This window comes from Anguilla anguilla, chromosome 11 (genome assembly GCF_013347855.1).
Source record: "Anguilla anguilla isolate fAngAng1 chromosome 11, fAngAng1.pri, whole genome shotgun sequence".
Taxonomy (NCBI): Eukaryota; Metazoa; Chordata; class Actinopteri; order Anguilliformes; family Anguillidae; genus Anguilla; species Anguilla anguilla.
In genome coordinates, this window is record NC_049211.1 from 41,506,338 (window position 1) to 41,528,020 (window position 21,683).

General features: G+C 49.0%; 1 protein-coding gene across 2 annotated transcripts in view; it reads right to left on the reverse strand.

Annotated features, from left to right (window-relative positions):
• Positions 1-21,683, reverse strand: part of nav1a (neuron navigator 1a) — a 74,536-nt gene that overhangs the window by 32,715 nt on the left and 20,138 nt on the right. For both annotated transcript variants that reach the window (XM_035381556.1, XM_035381555.1), the window contains exons 2-5: positions 17,655-17,793; positions 12,797-13,106; positions 3,796-4,585; positions 429-857 (exon numbers count right to left, since the gene is read on the reverse strand). In XM_035381556.1, the coding sequence (XP_035237447.1) occupies positions 429-857; positions 3,796-4,585; positions 12,797-13,106; positions 17,655-17,793 (1,668 nt within the window). The remainder of the gene's footprint in view (positions 1-428; positions 858-3,795; positions 4,586-12,796; positions 13,107-17,654; positions 17,794-21,683) is intronic.

Genomic DNA, 21,683 nt, shown 5'->3' on the forward strand with positions numbered 1-21,683 from the left:
GGTTAGGTTTAGGCGTTAAGTTTAAGGTAGAGGGATGTGCTAAGGTTTTGGGTTAGGATTAGGGTAGAGGGATATGATTAGGTTTTGGGTTAGGGTTAAGATTGAAGGATATGGTTAGGGTTAGGGTTGAGGTGGAGGGAGACGGTTAGGGTTAAGGTGTAGGGAGATGGTTAGGGTTAGTGGTTAAGGTACAGGGATATGGTTAGGATTTGGGTTAGGGTTAAGATTGAAGGATATGGTTAGGGTTAGGGTTGAAGTGGAGGGAGATGGTTAGGGTTAGGGTTACGGTAGAGGGATGTGCTAAGGTTTTGGGTAAGGATTAAGGTACAGGGATATGATTAGGTTTAGGCGTTAAGGGTAAGGTAGAGGGAGATGATTAGGTTTTGAGTTAGGGTTCAGATGAGAGGGAGATTTTGTGAGGAGCCCACCTGTCCAGGAGAGTGAGGGAGGTCCTGCTGCTCGCGCTCCACCCACTGGGGGCCCTGTCCTCATCCCGCTCGCGGGGCTCGGCGGCGGGGCGCCCCCCCGCGGGCGGGACGCTCATGGGGAGGGGCAGGGACTCCATGCTGCGGTGCAGGCCGGACAGACGGGGGTACAGCAGGGGCGAGCCCCGGGGGGGGGCCAGGCCCGCCTCCGGGAAGCAGCTGGCCGAGTTGACGTTGAGGACGGGGGCGGGGCTGGGCGTCAGGCAGGGGGCGGGGCCCCCGGAGCCCGCCAGGGCCTGGAGCTTGGAGTAGGGGGGCACCTTGGGGGGAAGCTCACTCTCTATGCCCATCATGGTGGAGTCCAGGCTGTTGGAGTTCACCTTATCCAGGTGCATCAGGCTGGCAGGCTTGCCCAGAGACTTGCTTTGCGCCCTACGCACAAAAAGTACAAGAGGACAACGTCCAAGACTGCATGTGAACCACATGTTTTGAGATCAGTTGAATAACAAATACAGATAAAACATCACAGGCTGAAAAGACTGTCTGACATACTTATTTTATGTATTTTGTGAAGAGGTTTTTATTTACATTTTTCATTTCCCCAATTTGCATTCTGTAACATCCTACCATTCTACCACTCCTCTATAGCAGGGTTCCTCCTGAGATTTCTTCCCATTGGGGATTTTTTTCTTACCACCTTTTCAGGGCTTTTCTCCTGACCGGGGAGTTATTTTTTAAATTCATGTGCTATTTGGGGGTTCAGGCCTGGTTTCTGCTCTTTTTCTGCTACTCTGCAAAGCGTCTGTGACAGTTTATTGTAAAAAGCACAATACAAATAAAACTGATTTGATTCTGACTTAATATGATGAGGGAGCGCTGCTCGTACCCTTCCCTGCGTAGGCGAGGCTTAGGCTAAAGCTGCACTGCCCTGCAGGTCTTCCAGCTACAGTCAGTACAGCCACAACACTGACACGCTTCTGAGGCTCACGTCCCTGAACACTGAGCCACGGCCACAGCAGCGGTAGGACACCACACCTTAGAGTCCCCACACGTTACACAGGTGTGTATCCAAATGCTCCCCCAAACAAGGTATTTTCCATCCATCCATCCATCATCTAATCCACTTATTCCTGGTCAGGGAGGCGGAAGGGTGTCTGAGCCTATCCCAGCGTGCATTGGGCGAGAAGCAGGAATACACCCTGGACAGGTTGTCAATCCTTTACAGGGCAAAACAAGGTGTTTTGTCTCTGCCATTCATTAATTTGTATTCACAGTTGAGTTTTTGAAATGTATCCTGTGGTTAAGAAAGCTATAAGGTGAAATATAACTGAATATTTGTGCAATGTAAATGGGATATGTTGCCAGAACGCAAACGCCTGTTCTTTCAAAACTAGAGTCATGTGACCCCACGCCACAGGCATGCTGTCGGAGAGCGCGGGGGAGAAATGGAGTAGCACTCATCACGGGCTTACAGGAATTACAGCAGAACCGCAGAAAGCAGTCTGACTCCCTTTCCTCCTCCCGTCTGAGAATGCTGGCGGTGGGAGCGAAGCATCATGGGATTCGGCCGACCAGAAGTGGGGGGGCGGGAGGAGCCGGGGGGGGTCAGACCGCAGCTGTTCCAGACCGTGCATACTGACCAATCACGGCTGGTGGGAGCTGACACGCGACGCGTTGGGCTGAGGTACGATTTCAGCACGAGTCAGGGCTAAGATATCAGCTGGATCTCTGCGGCGAATAAAGGTGATCAATCGTTAATGTTCGCAAGGCGTGAATGGACTGAGCCTCGGAAATCTGCTCCAGAAACTCCAGACTGCACTCCCTCTGGTTATCGAGCACCAGAGATAAGCCCAGCAGACCCACAGCTGTGGGCCAATCAGGAGACGGACTCGTGATTCAGAGACACATAATCACTCCTCTATAATGAGAGGATTTCTAAAACTTGCCTTAATGTTGGTTTGCACAAAATAAAAAAGTGAGAATTAGCGAAGCGGTCGATAAACGGGGAACGATGTGAAAACCTGGCCACCGTCCGCGGCTGCGAGGACCAATGAAAACACAGCGGATAAAGTTCCCTCTCAATGTGCCGTTAGAGCAAAAAACTGCAATAAAAGCTGACCTCTGAGGGCTAGACTGATATTAATTTTGCAGCAGAGATGAGGATTCTAGGGATTGTGGGTAAGACTAAGAGTTATGTACCGAACTCCCACAAACCCCGCAGAAACCTTTCAGCTTCGCCAACATGACACAGCACCGCCGCATGTGACCTTCAGAACGGCCGCCGCTCGACGGGAGGCGTCGTTTTAGGACCGAAACCTGATAATATCCGCTTCGGTAAGCAGAAGGCCAGAGCGGACAGTACTTATGGGTACAGGAAGGGCAGCCATGGGATTACACCAGAAAGGACAAAACCTATAAGGGGGAAGGGTACCTGTGAATAATGGGGATTAAAGAGTGGACTGGATGTGGAAAGTCATTAAGGACATTTATATCATCCTCTGCAAAACCACTGTGGCAGGAACTGAGCCTGTACTGGACTCTGCACCAGTATTTCACATCTAACAGTCGGATAAAGATTTGGGCTGGAGACCTGATCTTATGCCTGCATTTAGCGCGCAGAAAAGTCTCTACGCTCATCACAGTGAGCACAGCTAGAGTCCAGCTGAGTACTCATGTAAGAGTCATGCTCTTCAGGATCACTTTAGTTCCTTCATTTTACAAACTTCCTATTTCAGTTAATTTGAAATACAAACAAGCAGAAGCTACAGATGTACACAGAACTGGGCATAGTACCCTTTTCACCACGGTCAGAGCTCCTGCCAGTATTACTCTGCTCCAACAGACGCAGGGTCATTAAATGGGAGCATAAAGAGTGATGTCAGAGTGGAAAGACAAAGGATAGCAGCACCAGTATGGAGGAGTAAGAAGCACTCTGATTGGATAAGGGGCAATTTAGAGTTAGAGAGAAAGAAATGCAGAGGGAGTTATCTGTGTGAGGTGGGGGAGGACACAGGGAGGAGGTGCGGCAGAGGGAGAGACCTGTGTGAGGTGGGGGAGGACACAGGGAGGAGGTGCGGCAGAGGGAGTGACCTGTGTGAGGTGGGGGAGGAGATGCAGCAGAGGGAGTTACCTGTGTGAGGTGGGGGAGGAGGTGCGGCAGAGGGAGTTACCTGTGTGAGGTGGGGGAGGAGGTGCAGCAGAGGGAGTTACCTGTGTGAGGTGGGGGAGGAGGTGCAGCAGAGGGAGTTACCTGTGTGAGGTGGGGGAGGAGGTGCAGCAGAGGAAGTGACCTGTGTGAGGTGGGGGAGGAGATGCAGCAGAGGGAGTGACCTGTGTGAGGTGGGGGAGGAGGTGCAGCAGAGGGAGTTACCTGTGTGAGGTGGGGGAGGTCAGCTCGGAGAACCTGCCCCCGCTGGTCGGCCGCAGGCTCAGCTGTTTGGGGCAGGTCTCCCCGGGGGTGTGGGAGGAGAGGGCGGAGCCCGGCTTGAGGGGCCCGCCCTCCGAGTCTGACACCACGGCCTTGGCCTTGGCCTTCTCCTTCTCCTTCTCCCGGTCCGTCTGGTTCACCGGGCCGGCGCTGGCCCGGCCTCCGGGCTTACCGCCGCCCGGTTCCTTTAGCCGGGAGCCCGGGGCGGAGCCCGGGGTGGCGGGGGAGGGGGGCACGGGCTTCAGGCTGAGCAGGCTGCCCTCCAGGCCGCCGCTGACGGGCCGTGAGCCGGGCCGGCTGGTCAGGCTCATGGCGCTGGACTTGGCGGGGCGGGGCAGGCTGCGGTACTGGATGTTGTTGCGGGCGTTGGGGGAGAGGAAGCCCTGCTCGCAGGCGGACACGTCCAGGCTGGTCTTCCTCCCACCCCCGCCGGCCCCGCCCCCGCCCCCGCCGGCCGGCTTCACCGGGATGCCGGAGGACCTGGGCGTCTTGCCCACCGTCGCCGAGCCGCTGGAGATGGCCGTGCCGCCGGCGGTCAGCACCGTCGCCGTGCCGGTCGCCGGGGGCGGCTTCTTGTAGCCGAAGGAGCCGCCGGCCGAGGGGCGGACCAGGCCCGACGGGGGCTTGCGGTGGTCGCCGCGTTCCTTCCCGGCGTCCGAGCTCGACCGCTGCAGCGCGGTCCCCTTGACCGCCATCTTGGCTTTGTCCACGGCCTTCTGCTCACTCTTTGGCGCTGGAGAGACAAGAAGATGACCGTTACTCCATTTAATAACCTCACTTCTCAGGCTCATAACCTTACGGCACTATGAGCCTGACCAGGTTTATGCCCACAGACCAAGTTTAAGTCCCCCAATATCTATGAATGTGCTTTGATAATAATTAGGTGGGTTTTTTTTTACCTACGACAAACCATGACATTAGGTAGGTGTGGCTCCAACTTGGTAAGTGACTTTTTAATAACGTTGGCCAAAGCCTGCTGAAAGCCAACAGAGAGTGCAGGAAAACCAACCGCACAAACTCCAACTCTTGTCCCTTTAAGGTTGCTATAGAGACAAGACAGTCTGGGATTGACAAAATTCCATCAGTAGAGACGTGCAGCCCTGTTCTCACCACTATCACTGCATGATGGCCGGTTTTCCAGGCCTGAGAGCTAAAAGTGTCTTTTCCAGGATGCAGAGGGGAGGGAAGGGGAGGGAAAGGTTAAAATGGACCACACCCTGCTGGATAACCCAGGCGTGATGCCTGGATGGGGTTTCCACTGAGCCTGTGGACAGACTGCCTCACGGTTTGCCAGAGAGAGTAGCAGGCAGATACGGGTTATCTGACTCTGCCTGATCCCACACACCCTCTATACATACAGTACACACCCTTATATACCTAGCATATACCCTAACCTTTTGAGTGCTGCTATACCCTATACCTCTGAAGAGACAAATGGGAGATAACCTACCCCACAGTATATGTTAATTCATCTCAAAGCACACTTCTCAACCACTCAAATAATAACAAACTACCACTTCAAAAAAATTAGTTTACATTTTCTTGCGCCTGTCTTAAATATTTGCAAGTGTAGATCCTGCAAGCTGACATTCTAAGTTTTGACTGTGTGGATTAGCTACTTTATTGCGCAAAGCAAATCTATCAATCTATCCATGGTTATCCATCTACACGACAGTGCTAATGTTGCCGTGGTGTTTATGGTTCTTACAACTGTAATTAGCGGAGAGCAACGGGCCTTCCGTGGGCCAACGACCAGGCGACTGTGAGAAAAACCAGGACCCCCGGCAGTTTTTTATTTAAACCATGAATGCCCGTCTCATCAGACAAGCCCAAGGGAAGCATCCAAGTGATGTACAACACATTAGCGCTGTAGTTTGGCTCACATCAATGCAGTTTGAGATGCTAATTGCAAACGACTGAGCAGCCAGTGCACACGGAGGCAGACATCTGAATTTACTTAGCGGTATTTATAAAACACGCAAAGCCAGCAGCGCGACTAACAACCGAAGGAGCCCCGACCTCGATCCCTGTGAAACACGACAACGCGATCCTCCGCCCCAGGTGCTCCGATGACCTCATAACCGCGCTTCCCAAGAGCCAATAAATTCGCTGCATTTGACAACCGCAAAAAAATGTCATTCTTCAAAAGCGCTGTTACGGACAGGATCTCAAACAGAGCGGGATCTCAAACTGAACGGGATCTCAAACAGAGCGGGATCTCAAACAGAGCGGGATCTCAAACAGAGCGGGATCTCAAACAGAACGGGATCTCAAACAGAGCGGGATCTCAAACAGAGCGGGATCTCAAACAGAGCTTACACGGGATGTGATCCTCTGCCGTCTGAAATTAACACGTGTTTCTTTAATTGCACACTAATGCAGCTGCTACAAGTGGCAGATAAAGGGGTATGGTGAGCACGCTAATGTATCCCCAGATGACTGCAATCAAAAAACGGTGTTCTGTCGCTCGGTCTTTTTATTCGCCCTTTGTCCCGAGCCGAAGCGCGTGGCGCGATTCGCATCGCCCGCGAAATCTGACACGGTGCCAACGCGGCCCGTGCCAGGCGCTGTGCCAGGCGCAGCGTGGGGTTCCCGGGCACAATGAGCACTGTGACAGACTGACCACAGCCACACTCGGGGGAGGGGAGGGGGGGTGCGTGGAGAGACGGGGGGGGGGGGGTTTCTGAGGGGGAGAGAGGGAGAGGGAGAGGAAAGGAGAGAGAGACAGGGAAACGGAGAAAGACAGACAGAGAGAAAGACAAAGAGAGGGATAGACAGAGAAATAGAGGGAAAGCGACTGAGTGAGAAAGAGAGAAAGAGTGAGATAGAGGAAACACTGGCTGTCTTGTGTAGAAAGACTACAACCCTCACTCATGGTATTAATGCTCTGACTAAAGTACTATTGCACTAAGGCCCCGACCAGAGAAGCAGCTGATTGGCCACGCAATGCGGGGCAAAAAAAAGCCCACTCAGACTGGATCAGACCAATCCCAGCCAATGACATTCCAAATGTAGCCCCCAAAGGGGCGTGGCCACCAAGAGAAATTCAATAAAACATGGGATAAAAGGAATTACACTAAATTACCCCCCCCCCAAAAAAAAAAAAAAAAACAACCATATCAAATTATCTTTTTCATAATCTGTGGCAGAAAGTAATATGTTAAATATCATCTGTCATCAATTCCATTTTAACAGAGGAATGGTACATCAGATCAGCTCAAGTAAAATAAATAAATGAATATTTCTATAGCACTTTTGTTACAACATTTTGCAACCCAGTGATTAACAGAAAAAAAAAAGATGTATGTAATAAAAAGACAATAAAATGGTGAAGCAAATGAAATGTAAGAAGAGAAACCGCACGAAGATGTAAAGATAATACACACTGAAGGGTAAAAATGCACATGCAATAAAAGACTAAATTAAATCCATGAGAGAATAAATATACTAACTAAAAATCATGTTAAAAACACATTTTCAGCAGTTCACCCAGGGCCCCCTGTGCATGCTGGATTTCATTCCAACCACAAGCCCATCATTTTAACAACATCATAATTTTTCTTAATTAATTTCATGTTTAAAGAGATTATTTACCCTCTTAAACCACATTATGCCAAAAAGAGCAAGTTTGGGAAAAAGCTGCTTCTCCACTTCTTTTAAGTTGTGCTGTTGGGATGCTGAGCAGGTCAGCACTAGAAGACATTAGGGCTGCACTAGGACTTGAATAAATAGCCAAAAAAATACATTTGGGGCTAAATCATAAAAACAAGTAAAAGAGTTAGACACAGCTAGTTAGTGTAGCGTAACAAGGACGGAGTGTAGCACAGTGGGTAAGGAACTGGACTTGTAACCGAAAGGTCGCAGGTTCGATTCCCGGGTAGGACACTGCCGTTGTACCCTTGAGCAAGGTACTTAACCGAAATTGCTTCAGTATATATCCAGCTGTATAAATGGATACAATGTAAAATGCTATGTAAAAGTTGTGTAAGTCGCTCTGGATAAGAGCGTCTGCTAAATGCCTGTAATGTAATGTAATGTAACAAGGATTAGAGAGTGTTACAGCAAAGCAATGTGTATTGGCTTTTTTTAATAACTCTCAATTCTGAAAGCCAGGGACCTTTCAGCACGTACTCTAGAACTAGAACGCCCCCCCCCCCCCCCCACCCCCAACATAATTTGAAGAACAGACTTTTAACAGGGGGAGACAACTTGAGAATTTTACCACCAAGTACAGCTCAGTAGCAATTTTGTATGGCAGAAACAATCCTCAAAATTACAGCCTAGTCGCGCCCGCGAGGACATGCTGAAAAGGCCCACGTTCTCCGGGGGCAGGCGAAGGTTGCGGGTGCAGGAGGCGAGCGGCTTTTCCCAGAATGCCGTGCTCGCTCGAATACGTGCCGATAGCTCCCGCATAGATCCCGCTGATGCAGGTATTTGTCGGCCTGTGGAAGCGTGCTGGATTTGCTGAAACATGATGAACTTTCCTTCGGTTCTCCAGCGACAGAGAGTTTCATTACAATTTGAGGGTTTCCCTTCTGTACTGGCTCTCAGCCCCACCTCCAAAACCAGCCTTGCCACAGCACTTCTCCCCACTGGATTTGGGGGGGGGGGGGGAGGGTTTGAATTAAATAAAAAAAGGTTTTTGGAGGTGTCCAGGGACCCTCAGTATTGGCATCTGTTTTTCACGTTTGTGGAGATATTATTTTTATTGGAGGAGAACAGAAACCATAATTATTTCAATTCATATTTCTTGCACACAAAAGTTCTTCATTTACATCTTCAGCAGCCATTAGACATCATATTGTAATTCAAATTCAAAAAGCAAGGGATTATTAGGATTATTATATGTTTAGCATTCTATGGTACTGAATAAAAAGTGAATTATTCTGACCACATTATTCTTTCACATACAGGCATATCTTCTTCTTTTGGGGGGGGGGGGGGGGGGGGGCTACTTCAGAAAAATGCTCCATATCATTTCTTGTCTGAAGCAGCATCTGTTTGTTGGATAAAGACTTACTGAAGCTGAAGATTTACTGATTTACTGAAGCTCAGTGGTAGAACAGCAGTTCCCAGAATGCCTCCTGGTATGTGAACCAGAACATTCAGTTTGGTATCAGTATCGGCATCGCGTAAACAATTCTGCTCTTCTGCCTACACCTTTTCAACAACATCGGTCTGTCTGTGCGGCTCACCTTCTCTAAATATCTTTGTCTGCCATCAAGACTTTTTCAACGAGTGCAATAAATTCACCAAAGCTTAAGGAATTTCTAAAATGGGTCCCAATTGTATTTCACTCAGGCAGGTAACAGGACAGTCACACCAGGCCATGACTCTCCATTGGCTGCAGCTAGGCAAGAGCCTAACTTAGACAGGCAAAACGGAATGTGATTGGCTGACAGCTGCCTTGGGGGCATACTGCCTGGAGCCGCCTTCTTGACTCAAACCCTAGGTCAGAGTGCTTGCTGACACAGGCACACACAGGCACTTTCCTAAGGATGCCGGTCTCGAACAGAGAACATGCTTTGCCAGCATCTGTGCGAATGTAGATTCAAAAGTACCAATACAAAGTGTCAACGATCTGTTGTTAGGAGCAGAAGCTCAGGTGTCACTGCATGACTTATACTTGGTCCTACAGCCCCTGATCATACAGTAGCACACAATAAGCTCTACAACCCTGTTCAGTTTGAGAAGACACACATATTTATCTATTTATCTGAAAAGGTCAGGACAAATCTAAAAATAGGTTAATGAATTACGATGAACTAGTAATTTGTTTATTATTAGCTACATGGGGAGATTTTATGTGAAAAAGAAGCTGACAGTCAGTCCATGTCAGCATTTTGAGTGACGAGCGTCATAAACTATAACTGTCAGATGTGGAACCAGGTATTAGTGAACAGACTCTGGGGCTTGCACTCAAAGGATCTCTTTTTACAACAAAGACACTGGCAAATGAAAAAACCCTTTACTGTAAATCAAGGTCTTCGGATTTATTCTCTTTAATTATTCATAGGTTTTCATGAAAAGGGGTTTTACAGGAAGTGGGGAGGGACATGTACTTTGAGAAATCACTGACAGCAGCTACCCATATTTTAAAGCCTTTTTTTCTTAAAAGAAGGGAAGCAGGGAAATTATCTTGGTAGTTAGCTGAATTAGCTATTCAAAATTAAAGCGCTCATTCTCCTTCGGTTTCTCTCTTCCAAGGCTCTAGAATTTTGCCATTCAAAACAGCCAAATTTTGTCTAGGTCTAGTGAAGCCGTTTTGAACAAAATGCTTCTTTTTTCACGAAACCATTCTAATCAATAAACTCTTGCAGGGCTGTGTCGTGTTCGCATTCCTTCGATGAAGGCTGCGCTTCGCACACCACGAACGCCATCGCTTTCTGAGGTCGTTATTCATGCACAGGAGTAAATTACAGGACGATCCGATGCCTGTCAAGTCCTTTTGTCCTCCGCCCCGATTAATATTCATGAGTAAGCTCAAACAAAGAGAAATCCCACCGCACTCGAGGTCGCGGATACGATGGAGAACAGACTCGGAGCCAACGATAAAGCGTCGCTGTACACCGTTTCGCAACGGGGCGCGTACATTTCCGACCCACGAAACCACGAAAGAACGCTGCTCCAAGGTTTTATGAAAGTTCAGAAAACGGACGTGCCTTCAAACATAATCCAACTGAACCGCGCTGCCGCGCTAATGTTAAAGTGCCATCTGTGCTCTCCCATCGGTGCGTGTGCATTCTGATTGCCCGTGACATTTAGATGGTCTTTCAGAGCCAATCGCCCTGCGCGGAAAGCTCGAGACAATAACGCAAAATGGCAGATAAGTGCCCGGTACGTGGCTATAAATACAGATAAAGCTACCGGGAGGCGCTGAGAGTCGCTGAGAACCTTTTGTTTCATCAGGGCGTATTTATCCTTTATGATAAAAGAGCCAATATGGACCCCCGAGAAGGCAACAGTACACCCAGATACGCCCCTTCAGCTGGTATAACAGGCTATGCTAAAGCACTGGTCATTGACTATTAATGACCAGCAGCAGGATAGTCCTTCCTCCACATCGGCGACTACAGCTTTGCAATACATTTTATAATGCAAATATACTTCATGAATATTTAATATATAACATTTTTAGGATATCAAGTGGCTCTGTTGGTGAAGCCCCAGGCCACATGTCCCACTGGACTTGAACACACCAAGCATCTCTCCCTCTACAATATGACCAGGTCAGCTGTTCCATGAAACAACAGCAACATGATACCAGCAGATTAGCTCAAAGATCGTTCAGGCCAGGACAAAGTCATAGGCTGGCTAAATGTGGAATTTCCATAGCAGTCAATCACAGTTAGTTTCATTCTGCATTGTGGAAAAAAACTACAAAAAAAAAACTACAACGCAGTTCACCAAAAAAACTACAAAACAGATCACCATATTCTAGCCAGGCTCCTATAGGTCAACAGTTGTCATTAGTGAGAGATGGGTGCTAGGTCTCCTGTAGTATGCTGAGCAGCTCGTAATGTGGAAAACAGTCACAGTCTGGTTCACAGGTGATTGAGACAGTGTGGTGCATACTTTCTGGCTGCAGGACTCCCAGATGTGAATGCACAGTGCACTACAGTTATTTCCCACTCCAGAACCTCAGGGGTGGGGGGTAGGGGGAGGTTTTTATGGCGGGCCGCTTGTGTTCAAACAGCGGGATGTTTGGATTCGGACGCTGCCGCGAGCGATAAGCGCCAAGGTTACGGATGACGGCCGCGACTCGCAAAACAAGCGCAGAAAACAGATGTCATTCCCCGTCCGAGTCCTTCCCTTCAGCGTCACAGATTCCCAACCATAAAGGCATATTCCACGGGAAAGAGGCCAACGTTGTCCAAAAACAAAACGGGCTCTTTCTGTGTTCGGCTGACAGGATGCTGGAGAGGGGTGCAGGCGAGCGAGCACGGGCGGCAGTGTTTTCGGTACCCCAATGTACAGCTGTCCCGGGTGCGACTCTTAAAACTGACTCCTCCTCCCACCAGAGACACGCACTTCTGAAAGGCTTATGGGACAACTTTCATGCACCTGCTTGGGGTAGACAGCAAACGAAATGTGCGCACTGCCAAAACAAATCACTTCCTCTTCTCACGCATTTCATTTCCTTTGTTTGTCTGCTTTGAATGCACTGTATCAGAACTTTTTTTTGAGTTTGTCAGAACTCCAGGCACAGGCCTATTTCCCATCTCATACTGGGAGAGTACTGTCCGTTATGCCTGTGCTGGTTTTCACCACTGCCCTGTATATCGGAACGTTGCGTGACCTGTTCCTCTGACCTGTTCCTCTGTCTTCCACACTGTGGATGCTAAATAAAATTCAGCAGATGAGGTACTGCAGCGGTCATATTAGCTTTGGCAATGCAAAGGTGGTGCTTCTTTCAATGCCCCCTAGTCTTCAGTCTACGGCTCTGTGCATAACTGAAGGGTATGAAAGAAAATGTAAAAAACAGCATCAAACAAAGCTGACAACACAAGGGCTGCAGAAATCTGCACCTGTGAAGTTTCTGAGCACACACCAAGCAGCACAGGACAACGCTTGTTTCTATGTGTGTGTGTGTGTGTGTGTGTGTATTTATGTGTGTGTGTGTGCCTGCGCGTGTGCGTGTTCGTGTGTGTGTGTGTGTGCGTGTGCATGTGCATGTGTGTGTGTGTGTGTGTGTGTGTGTGTGCCTCTGCGTGTGTGTGTGTGTGTGTGTGTGTTCGTGTGTGCATGTGTGCGTGTGTGTATGTGTGCATGTGTGTGTGTGTGTGTGTGTGCCTGCGCGTGCGCGTGTTTGTGTGCATGTGTGCGTTGGACTGAAGGGGGCACTCTCTCTCACCTGCCACTTTGAGCAGGCTCTGGGAGGTGTGGGTAATATGTGTGTGTGTGTGTGTGTGTGCGTTGGACTGAAGGGGGCGCTCTCTCTCACCTGCCACTTTGAGCACGCTCTGGGAGGTGTGGGTAATGGGCGAGGTGACCCCCACGGGTGGGTTGCGGCTCTTTTTCAGGGCGTTGGGGTGACCCAGCGTCTGGGGCTTCCTCAGCTCCCCCCGGCCGCCCCCGTCCTCGCCGCCGGCGTCCTGGGGGCGGGACTTCCTCCACTTGCTGGCGGACTCGGTCTTCAGGCTGCCCGTGTCGTAGGCCCCGCCCAGGGCCTTGCGCTGGGCCTTGCCCCCCTCCTCGCTGTACCAGGACAGGCCGCTCTCCACCAGGGAGTGCTTCTCCGCGTCCGTGCGCAGCTGGGGAGAGAGACGCCGGCAAACCTCAATCACACTTCCCCACGCAAACACGCTCCATCTTAGGCCTGGGAGATTTACTACAATGATCATTATCCAGTGCAATAACAGTCCTCGCCACCGTGTGGCGTATTTCCTTTCTTTTCCACTTTTTCTCTTTATTCATACCTGGACCAGTAGCAAACAACCACACTAAAGCGTGAAATGCTTCCGGAGAAGATAAATAAACGTAACCACTTATCTATTGGGTGTTGAGAAGACAGCCAATCAGCAGCAAGGTCGTACACCTCCCGTGTAATCATATGTGTTTTTGTCAGTCACATGGAAGCTGCAAGGCCTTGCTGCTGATTGGCTGTCTTGTGGTCACCAAACAGATGGAGATGTTTTTTTCTGGAAGCACTTCACACAGCGTGGTTGTGTACTATCGCATCAGGTATAATTAAAGAGAAAAAGAGGGGGGATGACCGCTATTGCGTTAGATTGTTATCACTGCGGTTTATAGCCCAGCCCTACTCTCTCTCTTTAGTGTTTGGGTTAGACAGCAACGGAGCTACCCAGGCTACCCTGGGTCCCTTTTCATATTCACAGCACACAATATTACACAGTCTTCTTACACCCTCACTTACACATCACATCTCGGAAATACCAGGAGGGGGGTGGGGTAGAGAGGCGGGGCAAGGGGATGGGGGGCGGGGTAGCGGGACGGGTGCCACGCCCCCCATGTACATGCACACACACACACTCACGCACACACACGGACCTACACGCGCGCTCTCGCGTGCCCCCTCCTCCTGCCTTCTGTTCTACATCGCGCAGGAGAGAGCCGCGCCGACCGCCAACCGCCAACAGCCAACCGCGGCCGGGCTCGCCGGCTCCCGGCTCCGCGCGCTCGAATAAAACACAGCGACAGGGCGAGTCTCGCTCCGCAGTCTCTCAGGAGTCACTGCCCCTCCGATCACCTCCCTAAATACGAAACCCTCCCTCCTGCTGCGTGACTCAGCCGACGTTTCTCAATAGTCGTCCCGGATCACGGTGCTAAAGGTCGCGGGTGTAGCGCTCACACACTCTCACGGCCTGTTCCGTTTGTTTAGTCTGGAATCACACTATATTAATGGCCCAGAGACACATATCTACAGCTCTATTAACTTTGGGAAACCAGAGCATACTTCCCCAAAAGCCCTACGAGCCTTAACTATGAGACGCTTTCATTCGAGTGTGGCGATTTATGAGTATGTTTTTAAAAAATGCAAAGTTTCAAATGTAAGAGTAATTAAATGGAACCTAACACTGACGGGGGCTTATGGTTTATTTCACTGGGTTTTTCCAAAAGGCATTTCTCACAGAATCTCCCTCAGTGGGTCTGAATAGGAACCCAGTCTTTGGAAGTGCTTCTTTTAGGCAACTCATTTACAGTCCTTAAGGGAAAACGAGAGGACAGAGAGGAAGAGGACAAAACGTGGCAAGCAGGGTCTATAGTGAACCGTAATGTAATTAGGATGAATGTGAAACAACACGTTAGAGGATGTCAGATACAGGAAGAGGAAGTGTGTGAGATACAGGAAGAGGAAGTGTGGGGTTCAGGCCCGGGCTGGGTTCAGCAAAACAAAACAACAGGCACTGTTCTGTTTCCCCAAAGCCACAGGCCTCTCATGTACAAAACTCCCCATTAAGGCTGCCCATCCTCCCTGATTCCAAAGGGCCTAGACACATAATAAGAAGATGATGACTGCATTTATATAGCGCTTTTATCCAAACGCTTTACAATTGATGCCTCTCATTCGCCAGAGCAGATAGGGATTAGGTGTCTTGCTCAGGGACACTTCGACACGCCCAGGGCGGGGTTTGAACCGGCAACCCTCCGACTGCCAGACAATCGGTCTTACCTCCTGAGCTATGTCGCCCCTGATGATGATGATGATGATGATGAAGACGAAGTAGAAGAAGAAAAAAAAAAAAAAAACTAAGACTAAGATTACGAAGACGATGAAGAATATGAAGAAGACTTTTTTTTATATAAAGCGCCTTTCTCAGATCCAAGGTCACTTTTTAACAAAAATAAAAATAAGGTACGCAAACAGACAAATAATAGAGCGAGGCGGGTTTGGACAACGCGCTCGGATTCACCGATAAAAAGCACATTGAGCTCAATCTGTTCCCCAAGCCTCCATCAGTGCGGTGGCAACAGATGAAACTTACTAGGCTCTTGGCAGACAAACTGGTGAAAAGGAAGGGGTATGTATGTGTGTGTGTATGTGTATAAGAGTGTGTGTTTTCATTAGTGTGTGTGAGTGCGTGCATGTGTGCGTGTGTGTATGTATGCGTGTGTGGGTGAGTGTGTGTGTGTCTGTGTATACATGAGTACGTGTGTGTGAATATGTGCACCTGCGTGCATGTGTGTGTATGAAGGTGTGTGTGTGTACATTACATGTATGCATGTGTGTGCATGTGTGTGTACTTGTATGCATGTATGTGCATGTGTGTGTGTGTGAGCATGTGCGTGCACGTGTGTGTGTGTGTGTGTGTGTATGTACGTGCGCATGAGTGGCTTGGAAGAGGTGTGGGTGACAGAGTGGGCAGAACGAGTCGCAGCAGGAGCCACAGGCATTTCTTTGGTGAGGCAGTCAGACCCCCCCTCCCCTCCCCTCCCCTCTGCCCCCTGCTCTCACACCCCCCCCCCCCCCCCCATGCCCCCCCCCCAACGCCAGGCTGCAGATGGCGCTCTCCGAAAGCAGGCCCTCACCGCGCTAAAAAAGCCCCAATCCCGCAGCTCAGCTCCCAGCTTCCTCACGTGCGAGGTTGCCATGGCAGCGCGGCGGCCTCCGCTATAGAGCCGATCACAGCTCTGTTTACTCACCCGCTGATTGTGGAGGCGGGTCTAACCTCGTTTTTTAACATGGAAACATTACCTTCAAACAAGCTGTCAAGTGCCACCAAAGATACAGTGTCTAGACCAATATGAAGATCGCTGGAACACCTGGCCATATGCGTATGCGGCATGTCGCGCAAATACATGAATGAATTTAGGCATCTGTAGGCAAGAGCAGCAGTGACCATCCTTGTCCTGCGGGGCTACTCTCCAAACAACAATCCAGCTATATAATCCAGCTGCACACTATTCAACTATTTACCAACCTCAATAATAACTTGAACCACGGTTGACTTGTAAACTACACCCGTTGTTGATGACACTACCACTATAAATGCTGCATGCACACCCATGTTCAAGGATAAACATACCACATAAGCCTTTACTGTTGATCTAGGAATGATTGTTCTATATGCTTTATTTAAGCATAATGGCTGGAGGAAAAATGCCTGTTTTAATGGACATGTGATGTCTATTAAATAGACTATTCCAACGCAGAGTTTTTCCAGAATAGAGAATTCCAAGTTGGCTGCCTTGACCGTTCAAGCGCGGTCTACGTAATGCGTGAAGCATTTTGCATCGAATGAAAAACCACTGGCTCGGCATTGGCCACAAAGATGCCCTTCTGCCTCCGCTGAGGAGCAGGATTGGCTGGCTCATTTATGCACAGGGCTCGGTGCTCAGACCATGAATGAATGCGTGCAGTCACGCTGCCCCACGCCACATCACCACACCCCGGGACTGAAGAGAGCAGATGTGCGGTAGGGGGATGAGTGCGGTGGGGCTGGGTTAGCCATGCCTGGCTGGTGAATGGAGGGGGGCGTCTGGTTTTTATCAGAGTGAAAAAAGCGAGAAGTTCCGTGGCTCAGACCCACACAAGGCCTGAGGTCCAGAGCTCATCTGATAGGGTGAACAACAGGCTTTGGTAAGACGGTAGTGCGGTTCGGGCCAAAAATCTAGGCCATCTGACAGAACATTACCTGACCCGTAACTGACAAGAGTTTCTTCTTTTTTTTTTTTTGTGTTGACCTGACCCAAGACCACCGTGGTTTAAAACGTGCACAGCATACATATCATAAATGAAGTTTAAACGGAACTAAAATGAGCGTTAAACTGCGTTGCTCAGTATTTCAGTATTTAGCTTAGTATTTAGTATTTCACCTTGTGAAGGAAATCACGACACAACAGCTGTGCTTCATAAGCCCCAATTAGCACAGTGCAGAAATCATATGTTTGCTCATTCAAACCTTAATCAGGGAAAATATTGGTCTGTCAAATGCCCTAAAGCCCCCAAAAGCAGGCAATCAAGCTGGCAGTCACAATAAAAAGACTACAGCCCCCATCATGAGTATATGTACGTTAAATCTTCACATAATTGTTGCTGTTTTAAATTTCTTTATCATTGAATTTATCACCAGCTCATGTCAATTTTGTTACTGTATTTTTACACGTTCTTTAATTTACTCTTGCTTTAATTTCAATGTTCTTTGTTTATTGTTTTTTTCCAGTTTTGTCATGTATGAAGGATGCATTATTGTATGAAAGATGGAAGTTATTGTAATAACTATTGTAATGCGTTATTAGCTTTGACCGGGCGCTATTGCTCAAACAGACTGAAGCGTGTGTGGCTGTAGCCGGGCCGGTAGGAGCCCTAGGGCATGTGGGAGTTGGCGGCTCTCTCTTACCGCGATGGCGGAGTTGCAGCGGGATCCGACGGGCGTGGTGGGCAGGGAGCAGAGGGAGGAGCTGGCGTTGAACTCCTCCGAGCTCAGGTTGTCCGAGGCGTCGCTCAGCCCGCTGCTGATGGAGCTGCTCTCGTCCCAGCTGCGAAAGAACGGAGGAGCGCGTTAGAGGAGTGCGTGATGGACAGAACGGAGGAGGAGTGTGTTAGAGGAGTGTGTGATGGACAGAACAAAGGAGGAGTGTGTTAGAGGAGTGCATAGAATGAGTTTCTTCCCAAGTCACCTTTTGACTGCACTAAAAGTGAAGCCCGTTTAGTGCTTATTTGTCTGCATGTGCGGTCACATGAACAGTCAGCAATGTCAGCTGCGTTGATGGAGGAAGACATGAGAGAAGCTATTATTACCACGTCTGGAAGAACACTCCACATTTCTACGTGGGATTTACATTTAACCTGGCCAGGCGTCGGCCCTGCCACGCACACAGTTAAAACGACGGCCTCAAGACACGCTTAAGAAACATTAAAGATTTAAATACAAAACGGTCGTCCATTGCGGTTTACTGTTTAAGCTACACGGCACACACATTCTGCAGAGCGCTTTCATATGCGCTAGCTGCTACTAGCCGTAGGTCTTTATGCAAATCACGACCTGCCATGAACGTTACTCCCAATCACATCTCAACAGCGCGGCAGCAGGCGGCGGGGGGTGGGGGGGGGGGGGGTGTGTGACACCCCAGGTGAACCAACTGTCAGATCTGTCCGCCAATCAGCGTCTCCAGGTTACTGTGTTAATCTTTATCTGCGTCGCTCTCGGAGAGAGAGGCCCGGGTGTCGGGCTGACGGGGGCTCGGCCGGGCGTGAAGACGCTCGGTCGCCCGCCACGCCGCGCCGAGACGCTCGGTTGCTCGCCGAGCGAACGCCGTGGTCCTCAGACCCGGCTATAAATAAACAATGACACGTTTCTTTGTCTGTCTGCCGATGTCGCATTAATGATTAAACCGCACTTATGCAGAATGCTCCGGAAGAATAAACAGGAACGCACCAGGTCTGAATAAACAAAGCCTGGGCGAGGAAGAGGGGGTGGGGTGGGTAGGACAGGGAGGGGCTAGCCACCCTTATTTTACCCAAAACCCCCCTTTCCAAGAACAGTAGTCATGTCCAATGAAAGCCATGTCAGATGGAACCTGCCACTGTCGCTGACTGTGAGCACTGTACTACACAGAGCAATTCCAGACTGGCTACTACCACAGGCAGTCGTTTCAGGATCACGGCAACAACAAAGGGGTCCTTCTACAGCACACCACGCCTCTGACAGCTCGTCAAAGGAACTGTCCTTTCATTATGTCAAGCAAGAAGAGATTCTTAATACGCAGGTTTAGTATTATTTGCATTTTGTATTCAGCTTAAGGAGTTTCAATAGACAGCTTCCGTGTTGAGAGGCCGGTGCTGCCCGTGGATGTAGTGATGCAGGGTTGGATGGAAGCTGCTGATAGGCTTGAGGGCTGAGGGGGAGCTGATGATTGGCCCGAGGGGAGGAGAGGGGCTGGGGAGGGAGCTGCTGATTGGCCCGATGGCTGAGGAGGAACAGGGTCCTGGTGAGGACACTGGCAGGGTGACCTGTATGCCAGACTGTGTGAGGGCAGAACAGATGCGAGTGTCCTACAGTGGATGTGGGGGGGTTGGGGGGGGTGGGTGTCGACACCGTTTTCGGTTGAGCGCTTCCTACAGGGGTCACACTGTAGCCCAGGGAGGTTTTAAGATTCCCAGGATTGGTATCACCACTACACCAATGTACAATGAGCAAGGCACTGATCTTGGCTTGATTTAGTAAAACAAATATCTAACAAAGTAAATTATGCAAGTCACTCTGGATAAGCCAAAAACCTTGCAAATAAATGGAAGAAAAGGTTCTTCCATTTAGAATAGAAGTATAGAATAGAGTCTATCATGTTGAAAGAGGGAGCGTAAGGTCCTGTCTGAGGAAGATCTCTTCTGCAAACAATCATTATTGAGTTAGATGTACGCTGTGCTGCAGATTAAAGGCTTTGGAACAGAGGCTTGTGAAGGGGGTCTTTATAATGATACGCTTGTTTGAAGCGTTAATATAGCCACCTCTCACAGATGATGACATCAGGAAAATCATCAGGAAAAGGGAGGTGACACACACCCACCCAACACCTGTAAAACAGGGCTGAGAACTGCCCTTGTGTTAACCTAGATTCCTGAACACGAATTACACTCCCCTACTCAGAAGAGTGACCTTGCGCACAGCATCTGAACTCTTTTATGAACTCTAATTTTGAACTCTAATTCTGGGACTGAGCCATCTCCTGGAGACTTCGGGCATACGCTGCATATCTGAACCCGCCTCCTGAATTATTCAGTTGAATATTAAGACGTGTCGCTCCTCAGTGAGAAACACAGAGCTCCGTGGCATGGAAGGTCTTCACGTGTCAGGAGCTATGGATTTTTATTGGGCACAAGCGGAAGAGAGATCCAAGAAGAACGGAGATTAAGGTCGAGCTAACGTTAACCCTGTTCTAGACATAGTCTGCCAACACAAGGAATTCAACACCTAATTATATATTTTGAATAAAACTAAGAATAGAAACCATACATAAATATATAATCAGTGATGGATGTGCCTACATGAAATATCACCTACATTTTGCAGTAATCACTAATTATAGTGATGCCAGTCAGGCTCAAATCAATTAATCCTGTGTGAATGGGACAGGCAAATATCCTTCATTGATTATGCAGTTCCATACTGGCCTGCTACTTTCACATCTGAACTGAGGCAGTGAAGCCTATAGGGCAGTGGTCTCCAGCCCTGGCCCTGGAGAGCTACAGGGTCTGCTGGTTTTTGTTGTCACCTTAAAATCAGCACCCAGCTGAGACCCAAGACACCAGATGAGTTGAGTTAACTGTGTAATCAACTGCTCTAATTGATTCATGAAGTGCAGAGTCACTGTGAAAATCAGCAGACCCTGTAGCTCTCCAGGACCAGGGTTGGAGACCACTGCTATAGGGTGTCTGGTGAGAGCTTTGAAAGCAAGGGTTCCCAACCTGTAGATCACGACCCCATGTGGGGTCGTCTGATTTGAGGACGGGGTTGCCTGAAAATTTTGAAATGTATATTATAATTCTCTTTAAATAATGCAAATGTAGGCTACTATATCTGGAACATCACAACAACCCAACTCTAATAAAGCAGTGAGGCAGGAGAGGTGGTGGTATATCGCCAGTATAGCCACGGCTGAAGGGTGTTGTTTGGCACGGGCGTGTGTGTGGGTGCGGTGTTGGGGTCTCGTAAATCTGTGAACATTCATGTGGCATCGCTTCAGAAAACACGTTGGGAACCCCTGTTTTAAAGGGAAGAGCAGTAGGACTTCGGCTGGGGGACCCCGCCCCACATTACTGACGTCTCGATGCCTCAGCAGCTTGCTAAAGCGAACCTCACCGCCCCCCCCCCCCCCCCCCCCCCGCCCCCCCGCCCCCCCGGCACACTGGAGTCCCGGCTTTCTCAAAACACTGTCCACAGTGGGGCTAATTACCGGCTGCTATTTTCACCCTGGTTAAAAACGCCTTCGGAATCTTTTAGGTATTACACCGACGCAGACATAATGCTCCAATTCACAGAGAGCTGAAATTATCAGGGGGTAGTACTCAGTTAAAATAAGACCCAATGTGTCTCTTATCTGGGTTTCAGAAAAATGTATCCAACAACAACACTCTAATATGTTTTTCTACTTCAGACATGTAAATTTGAGTTGTTAAAACGCTTTTTTTTCTTCTTTTCTTTACAGGTACAATTCACAAATGTGCTGTGAAAAATAACATGAGAAGAAATGTCTCCGTGTAACATGGAAAGGACATACAAAATTTAAGCCAGTTTGTCCTATAGGAAAAAAGATTACACACGTCCATAATAGAATGTACAAAAGCATGAAATGGAATTTTAATTTCTAATGCATTTTTGGTAGTAAGGAACAGGACGACTGAAGAAAGATGACATTTTTGAAAAGAGGAA